Here is a 27,246-nt window from a genome sequence, read left to right as displayed (position 1 = left end):
ACACTCAGTGCACTTCATGAAGAGATGGGCTGCACAAACTGTATTAGCTAAAAATATCAGTTAATGGGAAGCTACTGTAATATTAAAAGCATTTTTATGCATAAAAAGCATTCAAGTTTATTCCCTTGTCAATAAAAACAAGGCAAACTTAAGATTCAAGAGGACCTTGACTTGTCACTAGGTTTTCCAAATTCAAGAAAAAAAGTTCAATTATTCATTTCTGGGGAAAGAAATCTCCCCCTATCTCACTTCCCCACTTAAAGAAAACATAATCAGTGTCCACAGAAAAAAAAAAACCAGCTTAAAGCCCTTTGGGCATGTTTTGAAGAAGCTATTTAGAGTAAGGAACATGGGCATTCTCTATCCTTGTATTTATAACGAGGCTCCTCATCCCCAGGAGCTAAAGCAGAATGAAAATGGGTCACGTATCTAATTAGCACTATTGAAGCATGAAGCTCAAACACCCCTGAAATGTAATAGATTTTTTTTAATAACTCCAGCTTTATTAGAATATCCCACAGTCACCTATGCTACATGCCAGAAACTTTAAAAAAGGGTACCATAAAGCAGACATATATCCACCATCATGCTGCTTTATCACTGGGAAGGGAAGACATTGCTTTTGACAAAATCTAATCTGTTAGCTAAAACATGAAGCAATTAGTCAATCAGCCTAGCACAGCCTGTTCTTTAACTACTTTTTATTATTAAAAAAAAAAGCAAACACCACCACCACAACCCTCTTGACTACAAAACCAATATACAGATCCACAGGTGTGGATGTGGATGGATGAAGCACGTCCAACAAGGGCAGTTTCTAAAGTAGACAGCTGGACAGAACCTGGTGGGTTCCCACTCTTTCTCCCAGTAGAGATGCCCACATGCCGTCCCACACCGCTTTGCCCCCTTCACCACATTTATTGGCAACCTGGTAAGGGCTCCGCAGCAATCCCCCCACCCAGCTCTGCACTTGGCTCTGCTCCTCATCCACACCTCCCTCCCACAGGCAGGTATCACACCATCCAAGTGGCAGACACCACCAGGCACGTGGGGCTGTCATAGACAAACAAGTTTAAATTACAGGTGTGTGCACTGGCAGAGAGCACTGATGAGCTTCTCCTGCACCTGCCAGAGAGAAGGCACAGGGAGATTGCATAGGGTGGGTGGAAGGGAAGAGAGGCAGTGGAGAACTTTTCCTCGGGTGTATTTACAGTACACAAGGCTCCAAAGAGGGTGCATGAGCACCTGCACGTCAGGCTGCTGCACTTTGCTTTCCCCTTTGCTTCCGTAGCCTGCTGCTTGTTCTCACCTCCCTGGGCTTGCTTTCATTCCAGGCAGGCTCAGACTCCTGCAGCCAGCACCCATAATTTCATTTGCTTTGGGGGAGACGAATGCCTGTGAAGCTATGGGGAAGCACCCCAGGGAAGCAGCCAGCAGCTCAGTCCACCCACCCGAAAAAGACACCCGGTGAAGACTTCCACGTGCAAAGCCGCTCTCATTGTGAACAGGACTCTGCGCTTCATTTCGATCAAAGCCAACAAGCCATAAATGCCACTCACCCGTGAGGGTTTGGAAGTCACTACAACCTTCTGGAAAAAAAATACTATGAAAAAAAAAAAATCAGAGGGGGGAATTAATTGAGCCTGCAGCTGTCTGCTCTACATATCAAACATCACAATGTTCATATTGCTGCACAGGATTTTTTTTGCACAAGAGATGAACAGGCGAAAGTGGCACAAAATCCAGAACAAAGCGTTTACTCTGCCCATCCATGAGCATGCCTTTACCCCACAGGCAACTGTCTTTTGTGGGACTTGGAACGTGAGCACTTCGATGCATCTCCTGCACTGATTTTGCATTTCTGCTTATTACAGTGAGAAGATTTTGCCTTTTTAAAATTTTTTTAAAGTTCTTTTGTTGCAGTGAAGAATGAGGCACACCACTGCGTGCAAGTGAAACGCATGGTATTTTATTTGGTTTAATCGAACAATGCTCTTATCTGCAAAATGAAACAAAATCAGACACTCACACTTTGATTATAGAGATGTCTATTAAAATTTGCATCTTTTTTTAATGGTGTAGCATGCCAATTCACAAACCAAGCTCTCCCAAACGGCTCAGATGCAATGGAAGTTAAAGCAGAGCAAACAGCGATGGATTTTCTCACGTTAATAACCGAGACCAGCAAAGGCTGGAGACCACTGCTCCAGAATCTTCAAGGCCAGTCACACTGTCACTGCTGGGGTAACAGTCACCATTTTTACCGCTTGTATTGGTAGAATTTCAATTACATTACTAAAAACACAGCTTATACCAAAAGTTACCCTTCACAATTTCTTTGGTAACCAAAACTCATTCTCCATCATTTCATTGTAATGTCAATATTAATGATATGGCTGTAAGGAGACTCAGCCACCAGCAATGTCTCAGTGGTTCAAATTGTATAACGCTTGATGCACCTGCTTTTTTACACCCCACCCCCCAAGCAAATTGCCCAACAATTGGTTAAAGTGGTTCCAGAAGTCCTGAGACTGAGTCTCCTGAGAAGCTGTTTCCACTGTGGCGCTCTCTCACCAGCTGAGACAGCTCGTCGCTCTGCACACCGTTCTCCAAATGTGGCCTCTTGCTTAAGCACCTAGCTAGAGGATAACCTGTGATGTGCTTTGCACCACGTTCGATACTGGGACCTCCGGGTTCTGAAAACTGCCTTTCAGGGGATTAAACCCATATGCCCAAACCGTCCTCCCTGCAGTCCAAATTGCACGTTCCAAGTTTCTCACCCATAGCGATGGACACAGCCTGTGGAGAGCCAGGAACAGCGTCCAGAGCTTCTACCACCAGAAAGCCCCATTTATTATGGAACAGAAATAGCAGAGGGGAGGCTTTCAGTGGAAAATGTGATGAGAATAGAAAGCAAGAGAGTAAAAGCCCTGTCAGCACATTTCATAGACAGTCTTTTTAATGAGGAGATAAACAGATAAAGCTTTCAATCCATGTATGGAGCTTTTTCTTTTTCTTTTTTTTTTAATTTGAAAAGAAGCTAACCAAGCACACGGGATTCAATAGAAAACAAAGGCTGAACAAAACATTTTCTGACAAGGCCTAAACCATCTGAAAAATGTCAATTCTAGTGCCACAGAGAAACCACAGGTTTCCTCCACTCCCTACCCACCCTATTTATTTTAATTACCTCTTCCTTTCAGGTAGCTGGCTGTGCAGTGAAGCTAACAAGTACATACAAAAAAATAATCGGCAGTTCTGCAAGGGACCCCCAGCACTGGAAGTCGGAGCAAAGCCTGGGAGCAAGCTAACCTTCCCTACCAGAAACAGGTCCAAGCCACGCAGTCTGGATCCAGACCTCCCTAGATGCCAGAGAGCTCCACCGGTGTGGCAAGGCTTTGTTCTTATTACACAGTTGCTGGCTATAGTATCTACCACCCTCTACAACTATTTGATGTGCAAAGCAGCTGTCCTGCCAATAACATAACTGTTTCTTAAATCTGATGCAACATATTTAAATCAGGCGTGTAAATGGAAAATCAACATACAAAAGCCAGCCTGAAGCTATTAAGCAACAAGACAGATTTCTTCATATGAAGATGATTTTAAATACAGACTTTAAGGAACATGAGATGGGACCCAGACTAGCAACTTAGCAAAGTAAAGCCGCCTTCAGATGCCACACAGCAACAGCAGTGTGCTCTCCCATCAAGGTTTCTTTCATTGTAACCTGGGATGGTAACCTCAGACAGGGGGGTGCCACTTTATCTTCAGTCACCCCTTCAATGTCCCCCTGCTTCCCACTGACACTTATCCTCTGGGTGGAGCCTTCAAATGAGTTCTCTCCCATGTGAAAGGAGATTATTAAAAGCCAGCAGACTCCAATGAAAAGCGTTATACCCTCCATGCTAAGCTCTCTGGGGGAGCTTGCAATAACCTCCAATTTCACATATGGCATCTTCAACAATAAGTGATTTTGAGGAATTTTCAGCACAATCAGAATCTGCCCTGCAAGTACCACCACAGCTTTACCCCTGCTGTTGTAAGAAATGCATACATACATAACAGCTACAGATATTTCCCTAGACAAGGTGACACACGTCTGCACAGTCCCCAAACTTAAAAATGGAAACAAAACCAATTTAATATAAAGAAATCCAACTAAGTGACAATCATACTCTTGAATACTCAAGAAAATAAATCTTGCTTTGGGGTTTTTGTGTTTCAAAGATTGCATCTCAGGTTACCAGGAGAAAACCATATCCTAAAGAGCCAACCAGAGAAACGCGTTACAAACACATCTACACTTAAATATGGGACATTGCTGCCAGACATTTTCAACAAACTGCAAATTTACTGCATATTCAACCATCCTCAACAGTCCCTGGGGACCATTTTCTGTGGTAACATTCAAGATGTGCAAGTGTCACCATGTATGAAGCAGCACAATCCTATAACCTGTTACCCAGGTTGTATACACGGTGCAATTCAAAGCACGTGGGTTTTTATTTTGAAGCAGTGACACAGGGCTAAAAACTGCCCCTGCATGTAGTTACTAATACAGAAAAGTAGAAATAAATCATTGCCTACATGTCAGATGAAGTCAAGTCTAATGTGCTTTCTAATTTACAACAGCTGGGCCAAAATTACCTCTAGACATGAAGGGTCATAATCAGAGCAGCGACTACACCACCACAGACCTCCAGGGTGGTATTGCAGGTCGCCTGCGCTGCGAGGCTGGTAGACCCTGGCTCCCTGTACAGCAGAGGCTGTTTTCAGACCCGCTGGTACAATGGCCTAACTCAGACACTGTGCCTGCCTCTGCCCGCTGCCTGCAAAGGGAGCCAGCAGCCCCATTCAGCAGGAAGCCCATTTTACTCCTTGTTCTCTTGAATGAAGATGCCGTGGTACGTGCCTGTATGCATCTTCATCACCATATAATGCAGTCTGAATACAACCACCCCAACTCTCCCTTTCTTATCTGGATTCGTTCAAATAGCTAGTTGGAAGGGAATTCTTCCCAAGCGACAGTGTAAGCGGAACATTTGAGTTTGTTTTACCAGTTCTTGCTTTCTCACTTCTATTTTGCAGAAGCAAGCTGGGCTAGATTAACCAGCGTACCAAGGGAAGCAATAAATTCATCACCACTCAGACTTCCAAGCCCACTGAGATTCAAACAGCCTACCTGTACGTTTTGGGCACAAGCTTTCCATTCACACCAGGGAGATCTCCTCACAGGAATTCCAAATGAAATTCTCAGTCTGAATTGAGTAAGAGATCAGATAAGATAACAAGGACAGAGGCTACTTTCAAAAACCTCCTCAAAATATGCATGCTCTCTGTATAAATGCAAAAGTTAATATATCTACCTAGGACTACAGATGGATACATCATCTGCACCAGTGATTGCCCCTGAGATCACAGAATAAAACCAGATAAATGGGAAACTGCACAATGAAGTACTCACAGCAAGGCCAACTATCTAGAGTACCCCAATTTTAATAGTTGGCCAATCCAACACAAAGTATGATCTTTTTCTTGCCTCATAACCCTAACTTTTGAAACATACCCTGTACTGCCTTCATCCAACACCATTTTTTAATTTGAAAGCAGAGTCTGGTACTGAGAAACCTGAATGTGTTACTTTTTAAAAAAGAAAAAGGAATTCAACAGTTAAGCACTTTTTTTAACTGGATATTTCATCTGGTCCAGAGCATTCACCTCCCGCTCCCATCAATAAAGGAATTTGTTAATGGACTTTGCTTCAGTCCCACTCACTTTCATGGCATATATCTACAGCAAAGAAGTTTTTCCACAGATGTCAGATTTCCAGCATTTTCTTTCAGGCTGCTCATCATGAAAAATACAGATATATTCCTTAAATATTACATGAATCAGAGCCAGAAATAATTACCTCCTCTGGACAACACTCAGCCACCCATTCCCTCCTTCCCCAGCCTGCCAGCTGCCTTCAGCACAAGCAGCCATGTTCCTCCTTTTAATTGTCCACCTATTTGTTTCTTGTGGTTTAGACTTTTCCCATTTTCCCTCCTCATTCTTCCCACTCCAGCTTTTTGCAGCGGTTGTAGAGGGCTCCATCCTGAGATTTTTTGCTCTTTGCACTCTGTTCAGCTTCTTCCTGGAGGACCAAACTTATACTGAAATAATTTTATTGTGATCAGCAGGAGTGCAGCATCCTCAACCCTTGGGGAAAAAAATATATCTGTATTTTCAGTATTCTAAAACTTAAACATAAAACAAACAACTTTACATGGATGACTCAGATTAGCTCTCCTTTTCAGTCTTGCCCCACGTCTTAAACATCTTTGATCACTTGCATTTTTTTATGTTCAGGCATTACTTTTTGTGAAACACTGCCAAAAAAAAGGCAGACTCAAAGCATGTTCTAGCCCCATTTCCTGATCACTGGAGACACAGCCACCCAACTGACAGACCCAGCTATGGGGGGCTGCTTTCTGTTTCTCCAAATCACTACGTCTAGGCTGTGCTTGTGGATTACTTCTGAAAAGCAACAAAGGTGTTTTTCCCATCCATCTTAGTAGCTCGTAGCTAAGTTTGGGTTTTGGTAATGCTACTGCCTCCCTTTTTGATATATGTATGCTGTTGCTTTGTTCAGACTTAGCTTTCCTTCCCCTGGTCTAGCTTTAGCAATGCACTTGAAATCATTGCTTTCATTGTGGTTTTGGACTTCTTCAGTGCCTCCACCGGGCTTATGCTATTCCAACCCTCACACACTACACCGTACTACTGAAGCGTCAGCTCCTGTCTCAGGTTGGCCATCCCATCTTGATGTCATTGATCATCTGGTAAGCTCTCAACATACACCGTCATGATTTTTTTTTCTAATGAACTAACCATTCATCCTGTCACCTACTACATACATCTGTCTGTCCTCACAGCTTTTGCTGTGCTCAATCAGAAATTTTTGGTTGTTGCCTATCATCTTGATACTGTTGTCATGGTTATACACTAAGTACAAGGTAGAAAAAAAGCTTTCACTGGGTTCAGCGCTGTGCAATCTTGACTCAGTACAAGCCAAAGTAACCCTGCCTTTATTAAAAACTGGTCACAAAATAGCTCAAAATATTCCCAAATATTATTATAACTGAAAATACTCCCAACTATTTCATAAAAAACATTCCTTGCCCAATTGCTGCTTTTTCCTTTGGAAGTCAGTCACACTAAAAGCAGCACTGATACTAGCATATGGAACAGAGTGCAGCATGTTAAAGTTGCCAACAAGTTTAAACAAACAAATTGCAGAAATTAAAAGTTTAAGCAAAACTTTCTTCCCAGAAACAAATACTGACACTGGATACAAAATATGAAAATGCCAAGCCAATACAAACAATGCAGGAGACAAAACAAAACCAGGCAGGAATTCCATGTTGGCAGAAGTAACAACAGTTTTCTATCTGGATCAAAAAAGCAGCATTTTCACTTCTGAAAAATGAAGTGTCTGTACCCCCAGGTAGGTAGCGAAGCGCTCGGCAAGACTGGGGAGGATGACGCAGAGCGCTGCACTCCTCTGCCCAGTGACTCACCAGGTAGACACTTGCCAGATCTTTTCTGGTGGTGGTTTAATTGTTTCACACAGGGCAGACTGGCAGTTCCCGGGGGGTAGCTCTTCTTAGTAAGGACTACACTGGCAGATTACAGACTCCACCAGTGGACAAACCTTGGAGGCAAAAACCTGGGTGTGCAACTTCAATGATAGAGACTGGTTTTGGTGTGACCTACAGGATTAACTGTAATGCAGGTGTGACGAAGTATGTTATTTGCGACCTTTATTGCCCATGAAGGAAAATTTAATGACACCCCTACTTCTTTTCACTCTTCCAGGCTAGCAAAAGACTGGCCGAAGAGAATATGCAATATACTTAGACCCTATTTCACAGTAGCTTGTTACTTCTTCCCCTTGTTTGGATGGATGCTGAAGCAAAACTTAAAAACTATCAAGCCATTAATAAAAGAGCAATCCAACTATCAAGAAATTAATAAAAAAAGCAATCCAGGCATCCTTGTTAGTATTTCCTCTGAACAAAAGGCATTCTATCATTCTCAGCTCCATGTGAACTGCTGCCATGCACTAAAAAAGCAGCTCTGTTTGCCTAGGCAGATATTGTGTGGACAGAATGGAGCCCTCTTCTGCATGGAGCCCTTTTAATTTGAATGGCTTATGTTAGGTAACTCAAACATGCATAACAAAAGCAACACAATCTTGAAGCGCTGTCATTACAATTCCAAACCAAAATGCAAAAAGCTATGCATTTGAACAGTGAACTCTGGCTGAAGTAACCTATTGCCCAAAAATGCTGCTTTACAAGCGTGCTGAATGTAGCATCAAATTTTGTGAACTTTATTTTGCTACAGGACACAATCACTTCAGACTAACATTAAATTTGGCCTCTGCAAAAGAAACAGCAAGCAATAAAGCCCATTACAAATAACCAAATCTTATCGCATGACCTTTTCAATCAAATGCTAAATAGCAACTTATCTGTGTGGCAGATCATTGGTATCATCACGGTTGCTCCATCAAATTCTTCCTACAGTCCAGTCTAATATTACATCAGCAAGTCAACTGAGGACACAGCCACTTAACCTTCTCCTTTAATTGAGACTTTGCAAAGGAGGAGCAACTTCTCAGGGCTTTTTTCTCTCCTCAGAAGCGGCTATCATATTCACACTTAACTAGCTGTAGCACTTACAGATCTAAGTGGTCCAGGACCAGGTTCTCTCAAAGACATTCCCTATGTGTGGTTCTATGCCATTGCCCATGCTGAGTAGGGTCTGGGTACTCCACGTGGGGCTAACAGTATCTCATCCAGATGGTTTCATTTTAACATCAGCATGCAAATGACTCTGGCTTCTGTAAGTCCTTTCTGGCCATACTTTCTAGAATTAACTTCCAGAATTTGAGGCAGAGCATCCTATCTATACATACCCTGGCTGTGCCTCTGCCTGAATGCTGCGAGCCGAGAAGTTTTGGTTGCACACACTTAAGCAGTGGATGTGAAACCAATCACTTCAGACAGCACTGCACCATTGTTCAAAAGCTATCCAGATAGCAGCAAAAACCAGGACCGTAAGAACACACAGGCTCCTGAGCCCTGGCAGATACTTTTCAACTTAATTGCTTTTCCTGTTCTACAGATTACCCCAAAGTAATTTGTCCCAGTCTGCATTCCTTCAACTGCTTGCTCATGGTAAGTACCTGCTTACTTAGCTGTCCTTGGTCACGTACACAGCTCGCACAGCTCCCTGCCTACGCTCTGCCTCGCCTGGAAATTAAGCAGCTCCTTCCCAAGCTGATTTTGAGTAACACAACTCTACTTCACGGCTGAAAGCAAAGTCGTACAGAAGGTCTGACAGGTCACAAGACCGTTTAGTGGAGGGAAAAACAGCAACAACCAGGGTAAAAAGGCTAAACTGCCCTATAAAAACATTTTGCAAACTCCTAGGAGGAAACCTCTGTTAAGTATTAGAATGGCTTTAAGCAAAGAGAGATCACATGCCTAAATAGCCCTGTGGAGTTGAACCCTCATGCCAAGGCTTGAAGGTTTTAGCCTTACATTGCAGCATAACTGCCTTGTGCAATGGCAGACTGATCCCGGGAAGAAAAATCAGTTGTGCCCTACCTGTATCTGAAAACAGGAGGTGCTCTCTTTAATGGCTCAGGTTCAAACAGCCTCACAGAAGTCTACCTCAGTAGCTCCTATGAGAAGCTATAGGATTTCCTCAGTATATATTAGTCTATTATCTATTACAGTCAATAATGTGAAATTCAGCACTGTGTTTACAGGAAGGGCGCTGACTATGCAGCGGGCTGCTCTCTGGTGTTCCCAGCAGTCTGAGCGAGGTACAAAATACCAACTGCTACCCACTTCTGTCCCTGGTAAAACCCTCGAGATCGGAAAACTCAGAATCCATACCTTTGCACTTGATGAAAGTCGAAGGATGATTCATTCATATGCATCTACTTTTTTTTTTAATCAGCCTCATACGGCCATTTTTGCCACACAGCCCTGAATAACCTAGGCACAGGAACTAAATTCAGTTTCGCTTCGCACTTGCTGTTACTCAAGTCCTGCTATTAGTCTGATGTCGAAACTTCATTTTTCATACAAGTGCCTGGATCCTCATTCCCATTCATAGCACCCCAGTGGCCACAGCAGCTACATAAGGACCACCAAGGCAGAGAGGACAGAAAACTTTGGTACTGCTAACACACAGCCCATCAGGCATTTTATCTAGACTAAACCACAACAGCTACAGCAAAACCCAATATTATGCCCATTTATCACTGCCTGCATTTAAGTCTGTTGCAGCCTGTCAAGTATCTGGAAGCTCTTCCTGCCATCTGTTTCCTTCCTCCAAGGGCGCTGCAGTTTTCCATCACTGCTCTCTCACAAAAAAAAAAAAAAAGTCTTTATTTCTGCAAAGCTTAAGAATTATTTTTTTTAATGGGCTATGTATTTTGAATCTGCCTATGCAGACTGTAACAACTGCTATTTGATTGGACTGATAAAATTCACCCCGTTACCTGTCTCCATCCCCATCAAGTCACACCAAAATCTATTTTCCCCACCCTTGCTTTGTGAACTGGTAATATTAAACCCAGCCAGTTTACATACCAAGCTGTTTCCAGAATGCAGTGGCTTGCTGCTGCCACAAAAAGCTGTCACACCAATTACCAAACCAATTAACAGCAACTAAGCAAGGAGACAGATTTGCAGAAAGGCTTGCTTGAGCTTTAGTGCTGACTGGTACTTTTATTGTTGCCCTTTGAACACCAAAGTTTACAACAGATTGTTAATGGTACCTCTTCTTCAGCACTGAGGTTCACCAGATGAACACCTGTCTCCTCTCTCTATGTAAATATTGCCCTTTTCCTCACTTCCTACAGAAAGCACCTAAGGATTTTACCATCTCAGGAAACAGGCTGCCCTAAATATTTCAGGATCCTTTTGGAGTTTTAAAGCAAATAGCCCTAAATGTACATAAACATCTAATTGTAGTTATAAAAAAAAATCTGTTTTTTTCCATAATGCAGGAGGTATATTACATAGCAAACTGTCCTTAGAACAACAAAAAATAACCCAGCACCTTAAATTACAAGCAATACCCTTGAAAAAACAGCGAATTAAAAATGCAGATCATTTAAATTATTTACTTTCTGCAGCTACTAGCTTTGATAACCAAAACCCGGGGATGGGCTGGCTACATAGCATTCATTTTCCATTTTGCTTTATACCACAGCCCTCTTGCAGAAAGAGAAGTATGGGATTTCTCACAGGAAAACATTTTCATTTTAAACTTGAGGTTAAATGACTTGTAAGGGAACGTTTACATTAAGGATACCATTGCAAAAGAGTCAGCAGAAACACTGTGGTGTTAATATCACATTTGGAAGTAAAGACTAAAAATCTGTTTAGAGTATAGCTCGCGATAGGACCTCAGAAAGCAAGGGGGGGTGGGAGCAGTCCTGCACCAGGTGCATCTACTGTATTTGAGAGTTTTATAATAACGTCTTTAGATAATCTCAGTGGAAGACACCAGGCCAATCTGACCTACATGTTTTAAATAACCTGCTGCTTCTGCTTTATGGAGAAGCTGGTATTAAACCATTAAGCTAATAGTCAGAGCTGGCTACTGTTTGGGTTTTAATAAGATCTGGCCCCAGCTGATAAAGTACAGCGAGAAAGAGCTTTGCAAATGGAAGCTTCACATGAAAACCTGGTCATGGTAACACCAACTCAATTTCCCCTCTTTAAAAAAGCCATAAAGCTAGCACACACTAAGCTGATTTGCTCCATCTATTAAAATATAACAATATCCACCCATATTCCAGCAGGTTGTGGAAGCAAAGGCATTTAGGGCATACGGATGTTTCCCAGGAGTGCGTACTCTTTGCTGTTCACATACAGAGAGCTGAGCCTTACCCATATTCCCCATGTTTTGAATACTGAGGAGCTACTAAGCATGAAGGACCATGTGCCATGCTATCTGCTGAAGCAAAAAAGGCAACAAAATTCAGCACTTCTGTCTCCAGAAACTGCAGAAGTGGTTGTTAAAGCCTGAGCTGAAATATCTGTAATTGTGAAATTGTGCAAGAAAACTGGGAGGAGGCTATGTTGACATTAAAGAAAAAAAAATACCCAACACCCAAGCATTCTTCACATTAACTCCAAACTGCCAGGCACTTCTTGCCTCCCTTTTTCCACCCTCACAAGCTCTCCACTGTGAAAGAGCAGCTTTGGCGCAGCCACCCCTCTGTCCTTCCCCATGTATCAGTACCAAGGGTGTTTGTATCCTCCAGGTCACCACTCCAGCATCACTTCTTTCCCATGAACAGAAAACAGCAGTAATTCACTGCATCACTAAATAGCATACTGGGGTATGTTGGACAAATGAGGGCTGTTAGACTGGGAATGCTGCAGAGTGCAAGATGACCCCCGCGATTTGGTATGTGACCATGGATGGGTCTGGCTGAAGCTGCTGCCTCTACTTATTAGATGAAAAGGCTCTGTCTGTTCTGTCCTCAAATTTCCTTCCATCTTCTACCTGGTCTTTATCCAAAGCCACCATGATTCTGGACAGCAATGCCTTAGATGTTTCTCAAGGGTTTTGTTACACAACAGCTCCCAAGTGCTGCATCTGAACAGGCCCGAAAAGGGAACACTGAGCTGAAGGCTCAACCTTGCTCAATTCCATCATTTTTACAGCAAAAGCTTATCTCGACTGCAGCACAGCCAACATCAGTGGTAAAAAGGTACAACTTATGAAATTGAGCTGTCTTCTAGTTTTCTAATGTTTACAGCACATTCAGTTCATGTTTTCAGGTTCTCCTGTACTGAAGAAGCTGGAATTCTTTTTAATCAAATATTTCGTAAGAGCCACAAAAAATTTTGAAAAATGTGGAATACATGATTTGAACACAAGCCCAGTAACATGCTGCATTTATAGCATCCCACAAAGAAGATCTCAAAAAAAAAAGTCCTCTCCAAAACAGCAAGTAAGTACCATAACACTTTTAACTCCTTAAAGGTAGATTTGCTATGGGTTCAGACGTTTGGGGCAAACTATGCTGTCTGTACAACCCTAACCATTGCTTGCTGTCTAGACTTCCCTTGAGGAACATAATTAACATCAACTTAAAACCCACCTCCAGCATCAGGGAGATAATTGAAATCCAGGCAGTCCCAAGACTCTTCTCAAATTGAGGAGTTGCTAAACCAAAATGTAAAGCTGTAGTGAGATGTTTATATTAATTATACTAACCAATCATCAAGGGGCTCCTATCTGAGGGCACTTTTCCATGGATAATTCATGGCAGCTTTTGAATGATGGTCCATAATACACTGTGCATTCCTCAGAACACAAACAAGCTGTTACAGCTACTTCAGGCTTCCAGTACGAAAGTGCAGTGACTGCTTAACTCCCCAAAGGAACTAATTTCTCAAACATTATCTTGCAGTGACTCCTTTGTCAAAATGGAGGGGCATTTCATGGTTTAGTTTCCAGCAAAGCACTGCCTTGTAACACCCTTGAATTATCACCATCCAGTGAAGATACCTACGAGCTAACAGTTTGAAATTTAAGGCAAAACCATCATTTAAAAACAGAGGTTTTTAAAAATACCTCAGAGTTCAACTGCTTTTTGCAATGCATTCCCTGTAGGTTCTGGCCGCTTTGGGTTTTCCCCATAAGGCTCTGCACAGCAAAGCTTTTTGAGATTTCTCTATATAAAACTACACACATAATAATACCGTGGGTAAATATGTCCCCCTTGTAGAAGTAAATCAATTTAATTGACTAGCTACAAAGTTAATCAATTAGATTAACGGTTGACCTACTTAAAGATAGGGAAAAGTATCTGATACTTATTTTCTAGAAAATAACACGCAATACAGCATCACCACATAAATAGGCAGTCCAAAGAAAGCAGGCTGAAGGCTAAGGGCATGCACAGCAGTGGAAGAACATTGGGCTCAATGGGACACAAAAGACTGCATTTTACATTGATGTATTTACATGAAGTTCACAGTCTTGGGGGGGGGAAAGCAGCAGGACAAAGGCTCTCTGTGAAATACAGAAAGCTATCTGCTCAGCACACCGAGCTTTTCCCAACAGGAGCAACTCAAATGATCAAAATTTCCTCTGGATTTTCTCAGACCTCTTCAGAGTTTGGAGTTGAACGAGCAGAGGGGAAAGGAAGCAAATGCTACAACTCCCTGTTCCATGGTCAAGTTTGCTTTGAAAACCTCCCTCAAAAAGACAACCACGTGAACTCTTGTGAACCCACATTTCACACTGTTGCATCTATGTCCTTGTAAGACATCTATTATGCAGCAAACTACAGGAGAAGAGGTTTGTCTGCATTCACCCTCAACTGCAGTCAGCAGTTACCTCATTGTACGTGAGGCTAAGAGCCCCTACCTCTGTCTAGAGATCAATTTATTGGACATCTGATTTTGCAACCCACTTTTTCCTATTCTGCTGAGGATTTTAGAGACATACTGTATTAACAGCTGATTCTCCCTGTTATTCCAAACTGTTTGTTACGTTGAGGTAAAGGTGCGGGGCACTTGTTGCCTTTTTGATTTTAGAATACACAGCTTCACCGGGAGAAATGGTGCTTCAAAGGTTATGGGTTCATGCTCCACAACAGGGCAAGCAACAGCAGCTTAGCGAAATCAGTCTCCACCCAGCACTACAGCTTCTCACTCTGCAGGGTGGTATCATACTTGCATCATTGGATTAAGGCAGTGACTACAGAGTGGAAAGCCCATCCGAGTCGTTTGATGAAAGGCTCCCGTGACAGTGCCATGCTACTCCAAAAGACCTATTAGTACTGGAAGCTGGAGCTAGTGCAATCCTGGTAAGTCATTCCTTCAGCTACTCGTCAATCAACAGACAGGTACACTGACAGAGGCTGCACTGTCTACTAGTGAAACACGCTTTCTTCCCGGGCAGTCAATCTGAATGTCGTAATTCTAGTTCGTATCAGACTACGTGTAACATCACTTATAATTAAAAAACCTGAAAAGCAGCAAATAATTCTGAGAGACAACTGAACAAATGATGTCAGGTTTTATGACAAGGTAGTTGCGCCAGAGGCAATGCATCAAACAGCTACATGACACTGAACTTTCTTCTCAAGAAACATTCACTTGCTCTCTTAATTTATTTGGTATTTAAGGACTGACAGCGCTGAAAAATGTGTCATTCCATTAGACAGACAGCTGTCCTGCCTCCGGTGGCAACACCATCAGTGTAATGGAAAGAGATATAAGGCTCACGTGCCGTCAGCCTGGGTCTGACCCGACCAGCTGTTCACAAACCCCACACCACCATTCCTCAGGAAACCACAGACTCAACGGCACAGCCAGAAATTTCCAAAAAAATGAAAAGAATCTGTCATCCCTCAAGAGAACGTGGGTAAACAGAGAGAAGAACAAACACGGAGGGGAAGCAGAGGGAACAGCTGGGAGTCAAGGCCAGCTTCTGCTGAACATCTCTTTGCATGAGGCAATTCAAGGCAGGAGGACGTAATGAGAATGACTGCTTTGCAAAGTAAATCAGGACAATTCACTCATGGTTTTTGCAAATATGTACTTTGAAGGGAGTCCAGCACTTTTCATTTAAACATCTAATATACACAGAAAAAATATTATTTGTATTCTTATTTGCTCCCAAGAGTCTCCTTTCCTTCCAGTTATGCAATAACAAAGAAAAACTGTCATTTTGGCTGACGATTCTTTTTTTCCCCAACTTTTCTCCCTACTTTCCCCAGATGCTTTTCCTGAGAGACACTCAGTCTTAGATAGCTTCAGTTGCATACTTTGCCCTCAGTAAGTTTTAGGGCCTCTTCCTGCGATGTTGTCACACAATTTAGTTCCCCAGTCATCTAAACAGCAGCACTGTAATAAGGACAGCAGCAATCCTTGAGATGGATTAATTTCACCCTCCAAGAACAGCAATTTTAACACCCTCAATGCAAGATGAAAGCTAAGAAGCAGAAAAACAAATGCTCAGGGGAACCTGATTACAGGGGAGTCCAGCTACTAATGCTGTAAGAGGAGCCGCCTCCTGCCATTTCATTTTGTTGATATATTCGGTGATGGCATATCTTCTCCCTGTCCACAGAGAGGGCACGGCTACTCCCTGCTGAATGGGAAGTATGCGAGATAAGAGATTGCAGCTATTGGGTTGCAAATTTTACATTATTTCCTAATCCTTTCAGACAAACTGACCAGGTTGTTACTTTTCTGATGCCTGGATTTGTTTCCTGGCACATACCTATTCCCTAGCTTAGAGGTGTGAAGAAAGCTGGGTTTGATATCTTGAAAGCAGCATGCCAGTACTTCTCAGCCCTTCCCCGACCCCTCTATCTCAGAAGCAGGAGTGTTGCTGGTTGAGTGCCATCCCGACCAGCTGGCCCTCTCAGCACTGTTCACAACTGTCTAATATCTTTGTGTGACCTTCACGGCACTAACCAAGCACAGAGAGGACCAGGCAAACAACTCAAGAAAGGAGACTACATATACCCCAAACTTGCATTAGTCACAGGACTACAGCCCTGCCGAGAGCACAAGTCACCGCTCACGTTGTCTCACAGCCCTGCTTTTCCAGCTCAAAGGGATCTGCACATCAAGAAAGCTCCAAACCTTTTGTTTAGGTTATTTTAAAATGGCAGCGAAGAAATACACACAGATCTTCACCGCTGGGTTTTGTCCCATGACTGAATCAGAGTATTAGGAGGCAGCTCACTGATCCCAACCAGTAGTGGCATAATTCAACATTCGATAGCTTTCTTGCGCCTGTGCACCACCACATCAAAGCTCTGCCATGGTGAGTAAATCTCCCGTGATTTACCAAAACCAGGCTTCCTTTCCACAGTTTGTCAGAAGACTCAGTGGATGAAAGTACTTGCTCAGCCCTTACCTCTGAAAGATACTCACGCAGACATGGAAACGAAGCCCTACAACCTCAATACTGAGCTAGGGAATACCAGGAGCTACTGGGAACAGCCCAAGTGGATTCAGTTACTTAATTCCCATCTGGTTAAAATAAAATGCAACATTAAGGATGGATGGGAGCTAAAAGGAAGTAAAAGAAAATAAATTATAAGTTCCCAGGCCAGAGAGGGTTCCAGGGATTAAAGGGTGAGCAAAACATCTAAGACGGGAAGAAACTGACAAATGGATATGAAACACAGCGTGAAAACCAACTTATCCACTAATGTGAATGCTCGCCTGCAATGAAACCCTTTCACCACTCACAGAAAAGCTGGTTATAATAGAAAAAACATTTGTATTTTCCCCTCAGTTTTAAAGCATCCACTCACAGAAATGCCTGTGCCTTTCACCAGCACACCAAACTTCAGCTCTCTTTTATTAACCTCAAGCCTTGCAGCCAGCCAGTGACCCACAGGCAGGCAGCCTGGAGGAACAGGACTGTGTGGGTGCACAAAGGATGAAAACCCCCTTTTCCCCTGGGTTTCCCAGCAGCTGGTGCTGTGGAAGGGAGGGCCAAGGGCAGCTGCTGTAGGACATAAATAGGCAACAGCTGTTTAGCCATATGCTCAATGGGCTCCAAAGGGTTAAACTGTCACCACCTGAAATCCCTGCACACGGGCCCAAGGCAATACCCTTGCCTCTGCCTGCAGCATCACCGCTTCCACCCTTTAGGGTACTGGGGTGCAGATAAGAAGGAAAAATGTTGTGTCTTAATTTCTCAAGATTTTTATTTTGGAGACAAGGGCAAGGAAAACTTCTAAGGGAAGTGAAAGTTCATTAGAAAGTGTACTGAAAGTCATTGCTCCATCTCATTTGTCACATGAAGGCACTAATGCAATGCTGCACTTGAATTTGTTGGTCTGAAATAATACTGACAAGTGCATTTTGGTGCACCGTGATAGTCATCTTCAAATACAGAGCACACTTTCCCCTGCTATCACTGCACAGCTGGAAGCAGCTCTGAACCCCAGAGTGCCTCTCTGCTCCAGTGCACGTTCACAGCACACAACTCAGCCTTGCAGGCACAGCTGCCAGTTCCCCACTGAAGTTTGGAGTTTTCCTTGGCACCCTCCTCTCTTCAGGGGGCTGATCGTGACCTTCCCTCTGCCTGCCACCACCATCCTCAACACTCCAGTTTCTGTGGAAACAGTCTCCTGACTAAGGAACACAAAGGCAGCGGCTCTTTATGGAAACAAACTCCTCGAGAGGAGTTGAGAGCAACCACAAACAGCAGTTTCGCAACAAAATATATCACACAGCCTCAGACTGGCCTTCCCGTCAGCCACGAGCACAAGAAAAGGAGCATTTTGGGGGGGATCCTCTCAGACTGGGGCGAGACAGACTGACCTGCCGGTACACAAATTTAGCAGTGTATGGAGTGTTACAGGGGCAGAACAGAGCCTAAAGTGGTTTTTAAATTGTGAACTTTAGTCCTTCTCAAATCCTTCCACTTCTGCTGCAAGAACAGCTTATTTGCTGTTGTCTAAGTAAGCAACACAGCCCTTTCCCCCCAGCTTCGCCCTTCCCATGGGGCTGGGATAGGGCAGACAGAGCTGCTGCCACAGCACACCACATCCAGCCATGTCACTTACTATCCCAAATAGTTTGCATTCTGCGTCTAAGGCCAGGAATGCATTCCTCTCATCGCGCAGCAGTCATGGAAGATTCAACAAAGACACACACCACACCTGAAAAAAGTGACTGGAAAAGGGATGAATTATTTAAACTAGCAGTGTATCTCTTATGCCCATTGAGAGCAATCCCATGAATGCCCTCCTCTGATACAAACCCGTATCAGATAAGCAAGCACCAGCTTTCTGGCACAGAGACTGAGAGTGAACTCTAGTTTTTCCCCAAACTAGTTCTGATACAAACATTAAAAAAATGCAGCCTCCCAGCCATCACAAAGCAAGCAACACAAGCAGCCTCCTCCCAGAGCAGTGAGAAGGAAGAAGCATGGACACAACAAACCGCTGTACATTTACTAGAGATGCTATTTCTGGTAGAAGCCTGGGCCCCTTGTTTCCTTTGACCAATAAGGATAATAGTATTTGGCAACAAATCAGGGCTAGAACAAAAACAAGACCTAAGTGTTTATATAGGGAATTTACAGCACATTTTGGAACCTCTGCAGATACTGATTTCACCAAGCCAGTAACATCCCCACTGCCACCGATAAACACAGATCACAGAAGAGACACAGTGAAGCAGAGTTAGGGGCTTGCAGGGCAAATTGGGCATCACACTACAGGTTTACACCCAAGTAAAGCAACTCCATCCCACCATTTCCTTACATGTTAAGTTCAGTCGCAGTGAAAACTTTAAGGACAAAATGCTGCGCAAAGAACCACCACGCATTACCAAGAGGAAAGGGAGATTTCCCCATATCACCCCAACTTAACATGAACTGTGGGACATGGGCCAAAGCTTCAGTTAAACTAGGTGAGGATAAATAGTACTGCAATGTTCCCGTAAAAGAGGCCAGAAGAAAATGGCAAAGTGCAATGGATAGGATTTGGCTATGATTTTTCCATTTACTCCAATGATGTCACCTCCATGAAGAGACCCCATTTATCTCATCGGGCTATATTTGGAACATTGTATCTTATGGCAATCCATAATCATAACTTAGAAAACCACAGAAGCCAAAACAGTGATTCTACAGGAAGAAGGTAAGCAAGCTCCTATTTTCCAGGGACGTAAGGGAGATTTTAAAGTCATCGGTGCAGCGAAACATCTCCATTTGCTAAATCTGGCCAAGATAATCTACATCATTCTTAAGTGTGGCTACACAGAACTGTCAGTCCCAAAGTTAACGCCTAGATGCAATAAATAAATAAAATCACGTGCTATTGCCTAAGGTGGGATTCCCATGCAGCAAGTGTAATAGCTGCAGAAGAACAATGACAGTGCTGTAGAAATCACCAAATTACATACTCACTCCCTTGTCAGTACTATTTCACACTAGTTGCTATGTTAGCCCACCAACCAGAACATACAGTTCTGCAATAAACACCAGTGCTGTTTATTTTGGTGCTTTTTCTATTTTGGGTGTAAACATACCCATAAGAACCTGATCACACAAGAACTGTCCAGCTTTGTAAGTTTTTTAGCTTGTCCCTCTGAAGGTACCTGGTGCAAATGACTTTGCCAAACCTGGATTTGCAGTAAAACCACAGCACCAAATCTGTTTATCTCTAATCAGGCAGTCCACAGGTATTTATCTTTCCCAACCCCATGTCCTTAATCGAGTACAACTCCTTTTTAATATATTTTTAAAAGTTAATTAAAAGTAATGGGATTCACTGCTCTAAGTGCATGGACCAGGCATGCTCGCTATCCCTTATGGAGAAGACAGCCATCTTCAGAAAGTAAGTTAAGCAACGCAATAAAGAATATCGGGATACATTAAACTATATAAATCAAGTTCTGCTAGTCTATAGGAAGAAAACAAGATAGTTAGATAGCAAAGATTTACTCTTGCTAAAGTATACATTTATACAGTTTCGCTGTTCATTGTGTTGCTATATTTGAAGGCACTGGGAACAGTTTAACCAGCTAACAACCTCCCAGGAGGTTACAAGTCAGACCACAGACAGCTGGTACCGGCCATTTGGCAACGGCGCACACATGCATTTGGAGGAGCCAAAGCTGAGCTGCTTGGAGATAGGCAAGGATTTTCCCTGGGTTCTTCTTGAAGTGATCAGTCTCAGCAAGCCAAGGACAATACACTTTCATGGAAGCCATACAGCCTATTTTAATCCATTTGAAGTAGAAGCCAGCAGTATTTCCTTACAGTTCGTCGACAACAGGATGCAGCTTTCTGCCAGCAAGCACTAGTTACCTTTGTCTGAGGGATATCTTCCAGAACACGTTTCATGCCATTTAAGCATACATTTAGATTGATGTATTCTGTATGTCCCATTGTTGAATTATTTCTCCATAGCTTCCTTCCCAGGAGTTCATTTTCTTCTTGAAAACAGTCACAAGAAAATAAAATGCCCCCACAGAACTAAAGAGATATTCAGTAATTGATCCACAAAACCAGAGACTATTTGAAGCCCCCTTTTCAGCATCTGAAAACAGATCTTTTCCTTTTATGAATTAACTAAATGGGCAGTAAAAAAATGTGTTTTTTTTTTAAAATACTACTGGAACACTTACAAACTGTAGTAATGGTTATCAAGTGTACCTTTTTATGGTAGTGAAAAAAAAAGCATTCCAAACTACAGAATTAATGCTGCTATTAGACACTTGTTAGGCTTGAGAATTGAATAAAAACCCCATAAACTTCCAAGTGGCCTTCTGTTTGAGGCTTGGGTGACTAATTATGTATTCAGATGCTGCTTGATTTAATATCTACTCAATTCCCATTCTGTTTCTGTGGGAGACTCAAAACACTTTGCAAGAAAGTTTTCCTGACCATGAACTAGAACTTTATGATGCAGTTATTTTAGAAGGAAAATTAGATTTCAGAACTGGAGCAACATCAACTAATCTGCTTCTTGGCAGAGGAAGCAGAAACGTTTCTGTTAAGCAACATGTGAAAATGGATAATGATAGCAAAAGCTGAACTACACCCTAATCCCCCCGCTCCTGCTTAATATTAATTGTGCCACTGTGCGACTTCAGCGTTATTTTAGTAAATGTATATGAAGAACAGTAACTCAAAGCCAGCTACCTCAAAAAAAACAGTTTCCCTTTATTCTACTGAAATATCAAGGATTTCAGATCTAATAGAATAATGAGGGAAATGTGGGGAAGAGCCCAGGTCCTACAGGACCTTGAAAATTAACTTGAGTTTACATCAGACTACAAGGATTGAACATTCCTTTTACATGCCTGGAAAGCCTCCAAAGCAATCTCCTAAATTTTGTTTCTTTGTCACACAGTTTGATAACAAATACACTCTGTCCTGCATGACTGATGTGAATCTCAGCCTCCCATTCAAGCTTTGGTTTTCAAGACACTCCAGAAACCCATTTTTGGTTGTTCAACGAGTATCCAAAGCTAAAATCAGGCGCCTATTATACCTACGTGGGTGTGCAAATACAGCAAATACACTTTTCTGCAGGGACTTGCCCCTGGAAAAAATGTAACCTAAACACGTCTGTTACTGGCTACTTCACTGCAAATATTAAGTTTAATACACTACTATAATTAAATGAGTAAGGGCAGAACAAACCAACCCTTTAAATCTTTAAAAAAAACCCTATTACCGCGACGTTCACATATCTGTTTAACCCTTCTTCTACCATCACACGAGGTTATATGAAACTTCTTAATCTCCCTTTCTGTCTCCCCGTTTAAGATGTTGATAGATTTGAACTTTTACTCTTTTACATAGGGAACGAGAAGTCAAAACAATTTGTATAGTCTTAATTATACAGTAACAGATTTACATTCTGCTTCCACAAAGCCTGAATTACAGCATTTCCCCCAAAACTAAGTAAGATACAGGATGTCAGATTCAGTGCTTCTTTATGGACTGTCATTTATCTCTAAAAATGGCACCAGCAAACAAGGGTGTGGCACCAAGGCAAAACCCTGAACAGGTGACTTATTAAGGCCACATCTCACTTGCACACACCACATCCACTGGCAACAGCTGGTGCTTCATCCAGGAAAAGACAGGTTTAGTCTTGAATTTTAAACCTTTACTCCTACTTACTAATTTTTTAAAAAGCACACGCAAACCAATTGAGCCAGACTTGCTTTTAAAGCCACGTGAACTTCAATGAATTTAAACTTAGGAATTTACTGTTGAACTCTCCTGTTTTCAGTGCAGATTGGACTGTGTGATGTAAAACACACCCCAAACAGTTTAAGTCATTGCCTATTCCAGTGTTTCCTCTCTGGCAATTGAAAAAAAAAAAAGTCATGGCATAAAACATGCCAACCCAACTAGAATTTTTTTTATTCTCTCAGGCACTCCAAGGAGAAAGTTCATTCTCAAGGCAAGTTAAAGCCAACGCCTGCAATGAGTCTGCTGCCACCCAGAAGTCTTCAGCCTCTCATCCAAAGGTTTGTTTGAATCTTGTTTCTTATTGTGTTCAAACACTGGAAGTCCTGAGGTCCTCCTCCCAGCTTCGCCCTACCTCCTCAGACACTGCAAAGACCACAGCAACAGTCGCTTGAATCCGAGACGCTCATGTCATCTCTTGGCATGTGTTCCCAGGTCAGCTGCGCGATGCTGCTTCCTCTTCTAAGAATGAGGAAATCTTGCCAATCTCTTTTCCTCCTCATTTTAGTTGCTATTTCACAATTAAGCACAACCCTCATGACATTTAAAAATAAAAGTGTCCAACCATCAATTTTCTCTTCCTCCCACCCGTTATATGTTTGATATGTTTACTCAAATATTTAAATTATGAGGCTTTCTTGTGCCTGAAGTAGTGATATTTGAGCATTACTGGTATTTTTACAGGATGCAGATGTACTCAAAGCAATTAGCAGTTAAACACAGATTCACCTTTTACCAGTTATTAGGAAACAATAAGCAATGCTATTTAAATTGGTAACATCCTGGTACCAAGAAAATATGATTAAAAATGTATGCTAGTGAAAAGGGTCTGATATGTTATTGTAAAACTGAAATAATGGAAACAATAAGCTCTGCAAAATGTCCTTTTTTAAATACAGACCATGTTGAATGTAATGCAGATTATCTGTGAGAATATGCAGATATCAGAAAAGAAAGATGAGATAGGAATTTTAACTGTGACAAAGAAGATTTAGCAAGAATTTAAAAAATAGATTCTTTGTCAATTGAGAGAAAACTGAACAACTCTGGCATCTGATACCCGTTCAAGGCGATTTGGATGCTATGGGATTCTCCTTTTTGTCTTAATTCTGTGTTAGAGACCACACAAATATTCTTCTACTAAAAGCATTTGTTTTTTAAAGTTATTATTAGCTATGAAGATCTAAAGCAGATCTGTTCTCAGCTACATTCATAGCCCAGATGTGGATATTGTGAAGACTGCATGAAGAATCAAAGCCAAGATTCCAGAGTCCCATACAAGAGGACCCACAGGAGATGAAAAGAAGGCTGTCTTCAGCATTTCCATCCTACAAGCTATTTAGGGCACTATGACTTCATAGTTGTTTGTTCTCAAGTAGCACAGATGTGCTCTATCAATTCATAGAGTTGGAAAAAAAAGATGTGTAGGAGCATAAAGAAAAAAAAATATCACTTTTGCACCCAAAGCTGCAGCAGCAAAAACATGGAACTGATAGGATTTACTGTATCATCATCGGGGCAGAATATTTATTTACATAAATACTTTCATTATATCTTGCCTGACCATCATGTCCGAAGAGATTCTCAAGCCAACAACAACAAAAATCTATAGCTGGAAAAAGTTATTTCATCCATGTTCTCAGCTCATTTAAACTACAGGAACAAATCCTGTCTGCATTAGCAGCAAGCCTTTCTTTTGACATGTATGCTAGCTGCAAGATACCCATTTTTGTTGAGGGTTTTATTTATGAATCAAGAATTGTCACTTTTAAACAATGCATCCTGTCATCAGAAGTTGGAGAGAAAAATTTAAACAAAACCCAAGCATCCTCTTTAAGAGCAAAGATACTAGCAGGTCCAGAAAATTGACATGCTGTTCTATAACACAACTTCCAAGTGTGCCAGAAATGGTGTAGTAAAATTTCTTTTTATGTTGCTGGAAGTTTGCAATACTTTCTGCCAATAATGTTTATGGGAAAATACTTCATAAAGCAACCAATAAATTTCCCCTTCCTTATGATTTTTCCTTTACCTACCACATTTCCACCCTCCTTGCACACATGAAAGTTACATTTGCCACCAACTAGAAAACATAAAAAATGCAAGCACAAAGATCAAAATGTGTGATAAATTCAAGAATTTCCATTGGGATGTCCCTGAAGACCAGGATGCTGCCCCCAAAGCCATCCTGATTTCATTTGAGTCTTCTACAGAATGTCACACAGCATCGCTTAATCATAAACAGAACTGCCAAAATTTAAGGGATAAATTCTCAGTGCACTGCCCGTATTCCAGCCAGTGGTACAAATTAACAAGGGAGGTTCCTTAACTACAAAGTGCTAAATTTAGACATGCAACTTATTATTAATCTCAAAGGGTCACAGACATGTTTATTCCAGCAGCTACAAAAATCCACCTCATACTTTAATGCTGTGTGTGTTACAGTGTACGATTTACAGCAGGTAACATTTAGTTAAAAAAAAATAAAAATTGCCTCCACAAATGTGAACACTCCCTCCCATTTCTTTTTCCTCCCCCACTCTCCCACTTCCATTTAAATGAGGTTAACTAAGAAAACCCCTATTCATAAGAATTAAGAGCTAAATATCCAGTCCACTCTTGCAGTGAACAAGTAGCCTCAGTCAGTGTCCACACCATAAACCTGCTCTGGATGTTTATAAACAGGTCCCTGTATTTTTTAATTTGCATGAAACATGTCTGAGCTATTAGAGATACCTGTACTGGTAAGATCTACTCAAAAACTGCAAGACTGGCATTTTATATTACCTTAACCTAAATAAAACTGTTGCTTTTAGAAAGAAATTAAGTCTCAAGAATAATAGAAATTGTGCTCCAAGACTAAATCCCTACATTTTCAGTTACTTCTGTGGTACGTGTGGCGGGAATTAGAAGAGCTAGGGGTTCTCAAGCTGTTACTCTGATGGTACCATGAAGAAAGTATCACCTGCTGATGCTCTTGTTCGAAGGCAAGCCCAGCCACCTACACAGTGCTGAGCATGCAGGCACTGTTTCAAAGGTCTTGAAATCAGAAAGTTCATTAAAAACACTGTTAACTATTAACCTCTGTAGATCTGTGCAACTCCTTCTTCAGCCAACCAGCAGGTAGAAAAAGCTCCTCTAACCACTGGTATGATCACCGCTTACTGCCAAAAGGGTCCAGCATGCCAAAAGAAGCAAATTCTGCAGGAAGGCCATACTTTCTATTTGTCACCACAAACCTTGCTCATGGAGAAAGATGATGGTCCAGCTGGGTTACAGGTATGCTGGGATTCTCCATGTTTTACATACTGTCTCAGTGCCCATTTTCTTCCTGCCTTTCACAGTAATTAATCCAGCATATCCATTAAGGCACCACACCAGTCATTTCCATCAGCTAACTTGCAGGAGCAATACATCCTTTCAAAGAACCCTTAGAATAGCTCATTTCCAGTCCCTTTACAGCAGGTGATGGCAGGTCATACCACCTGCAGTTTTACAACCCATTGTGAATGTACAATGTAAGACACATGAAGGTCACAGGCTGTTGTACAGACTAATGGTACAGGTCACAGGAACTGGATACAGACCAGAGATGTAGCAGTTGAAGTTAATACTGCTTTAGCATCAAAAATATGATGCCACTGTAAGACAGGCTCTAAAGAGCTTAACCGAGAATACTAAATGTGCAGGACAAGAAAGTAGCCTTAAGATACTATTTCAGATGTGATATAATAAAAATATTCCTTGCCAGTCTGGCAGCTGCATAAAAGCACAAGCAAAATCTGTGAGGTCTAAGGCTTTTTTCTCCAGATAGAGTGGACACATCCAATTGAAGTGGTCTGGAGTGCAAATCAAAATTGCATGTTACAAGCTGCAGGACATCTGTTGCCAAATGATCTGTTAATTCTTTTGAGTCTTCTTAAACAGAAAATCTCTCACCCTCTATAAAAAGACAAACCATCTAGCAGCAGTCGACATAATTCAATTTAATTCAATTAAAAAAATGCCCAAACTCTAAGACCACCCCATAAATATGTAAATTTTGTCATTATGAAAAGGCTAGTCAATCAACTCCACGAACAGATACAATATAAACAAGTTACTATCTCAGTAAGTGCCCATCACTTTTATGCAGATAGTTGAAATTTCAATTTGCACATACACAAAGCAGTATTTCCTCTCCCCCGACCCCTCCCCCCGCGGGCTGAATAGAGACCATCATCTCATTTTTCTCAATTTAGAAAAAGAAATTGCTGAACCATAATAAGCACACTTTCTTTCTAGATGAGAATGACACATACAGTCAGTAATGCACTATGCTGTATTAGTGGTCTTAAAGCTGCTTAAAGCCTCTACTTCCAAAAGGAAGCATCTCAAAAGTAGACACCAGTGAACGTAATTTGCCCTATGCAAATCTCTCCAACTTGAAAAGAAAGCTAGTTCCCTCGGTGCCTAGAT

General features: G+C 41.9%; 1 protein-coding gene across 22 annotated transcripts in view; it reads right to left on the bottom strand.

The window, feature by feature from the left end:
• Window positions 1-27,246, bottom strand: part of MTSS1 (MTSS I-BAR domain containing 1) — a 127,082-nt gene that overhangs the window by 63,369 nt on the left and 36,467 nt on the right. Inside the window, exon 1 of one of the 22 annotated variants that reach the window (XM_055704139.1) lies at window positions 11,967-11,994. The exons of 20 other annotated variants lie outside the window; for them this stretch is intronic. In XM_055704139.1, the coding sequence (XP_055560114.1) occupies window positions 11,967-11,979 (13 nt within the window). In that variant the 5' untranslated portion in view covers window positions 11,980-11,994. Of the gene's footprint in view, window positions 1-9,956; window positions 10,001-11,966; window positions 11,995-27,246 lie in introns of those variants that run through there. One more of the 22 variants, XM_055704138.1, reaches the window with a different exon arrangement.

The sequence above is a fragment of the Falco cherrug genome, chromosome 3, assembly GCF_023634085.1.
Source record: "Falco cherrug isolate bFalChe1 chromosome 3, bFalChe1.pri, whole genome shotgun sequence".
In the NCBI taxonomy this organism is placed as follows: domain Eukaryota; kingdom Metazoa; phylum Chordata; class Aves; order Falconiformes; family Falconidae; genus Falco; species Falco cherrug.
Note: the sequence above shows the minus strand (reverse complement) of the source record. Positions and strands in the feature narration are given on the sequence as shown.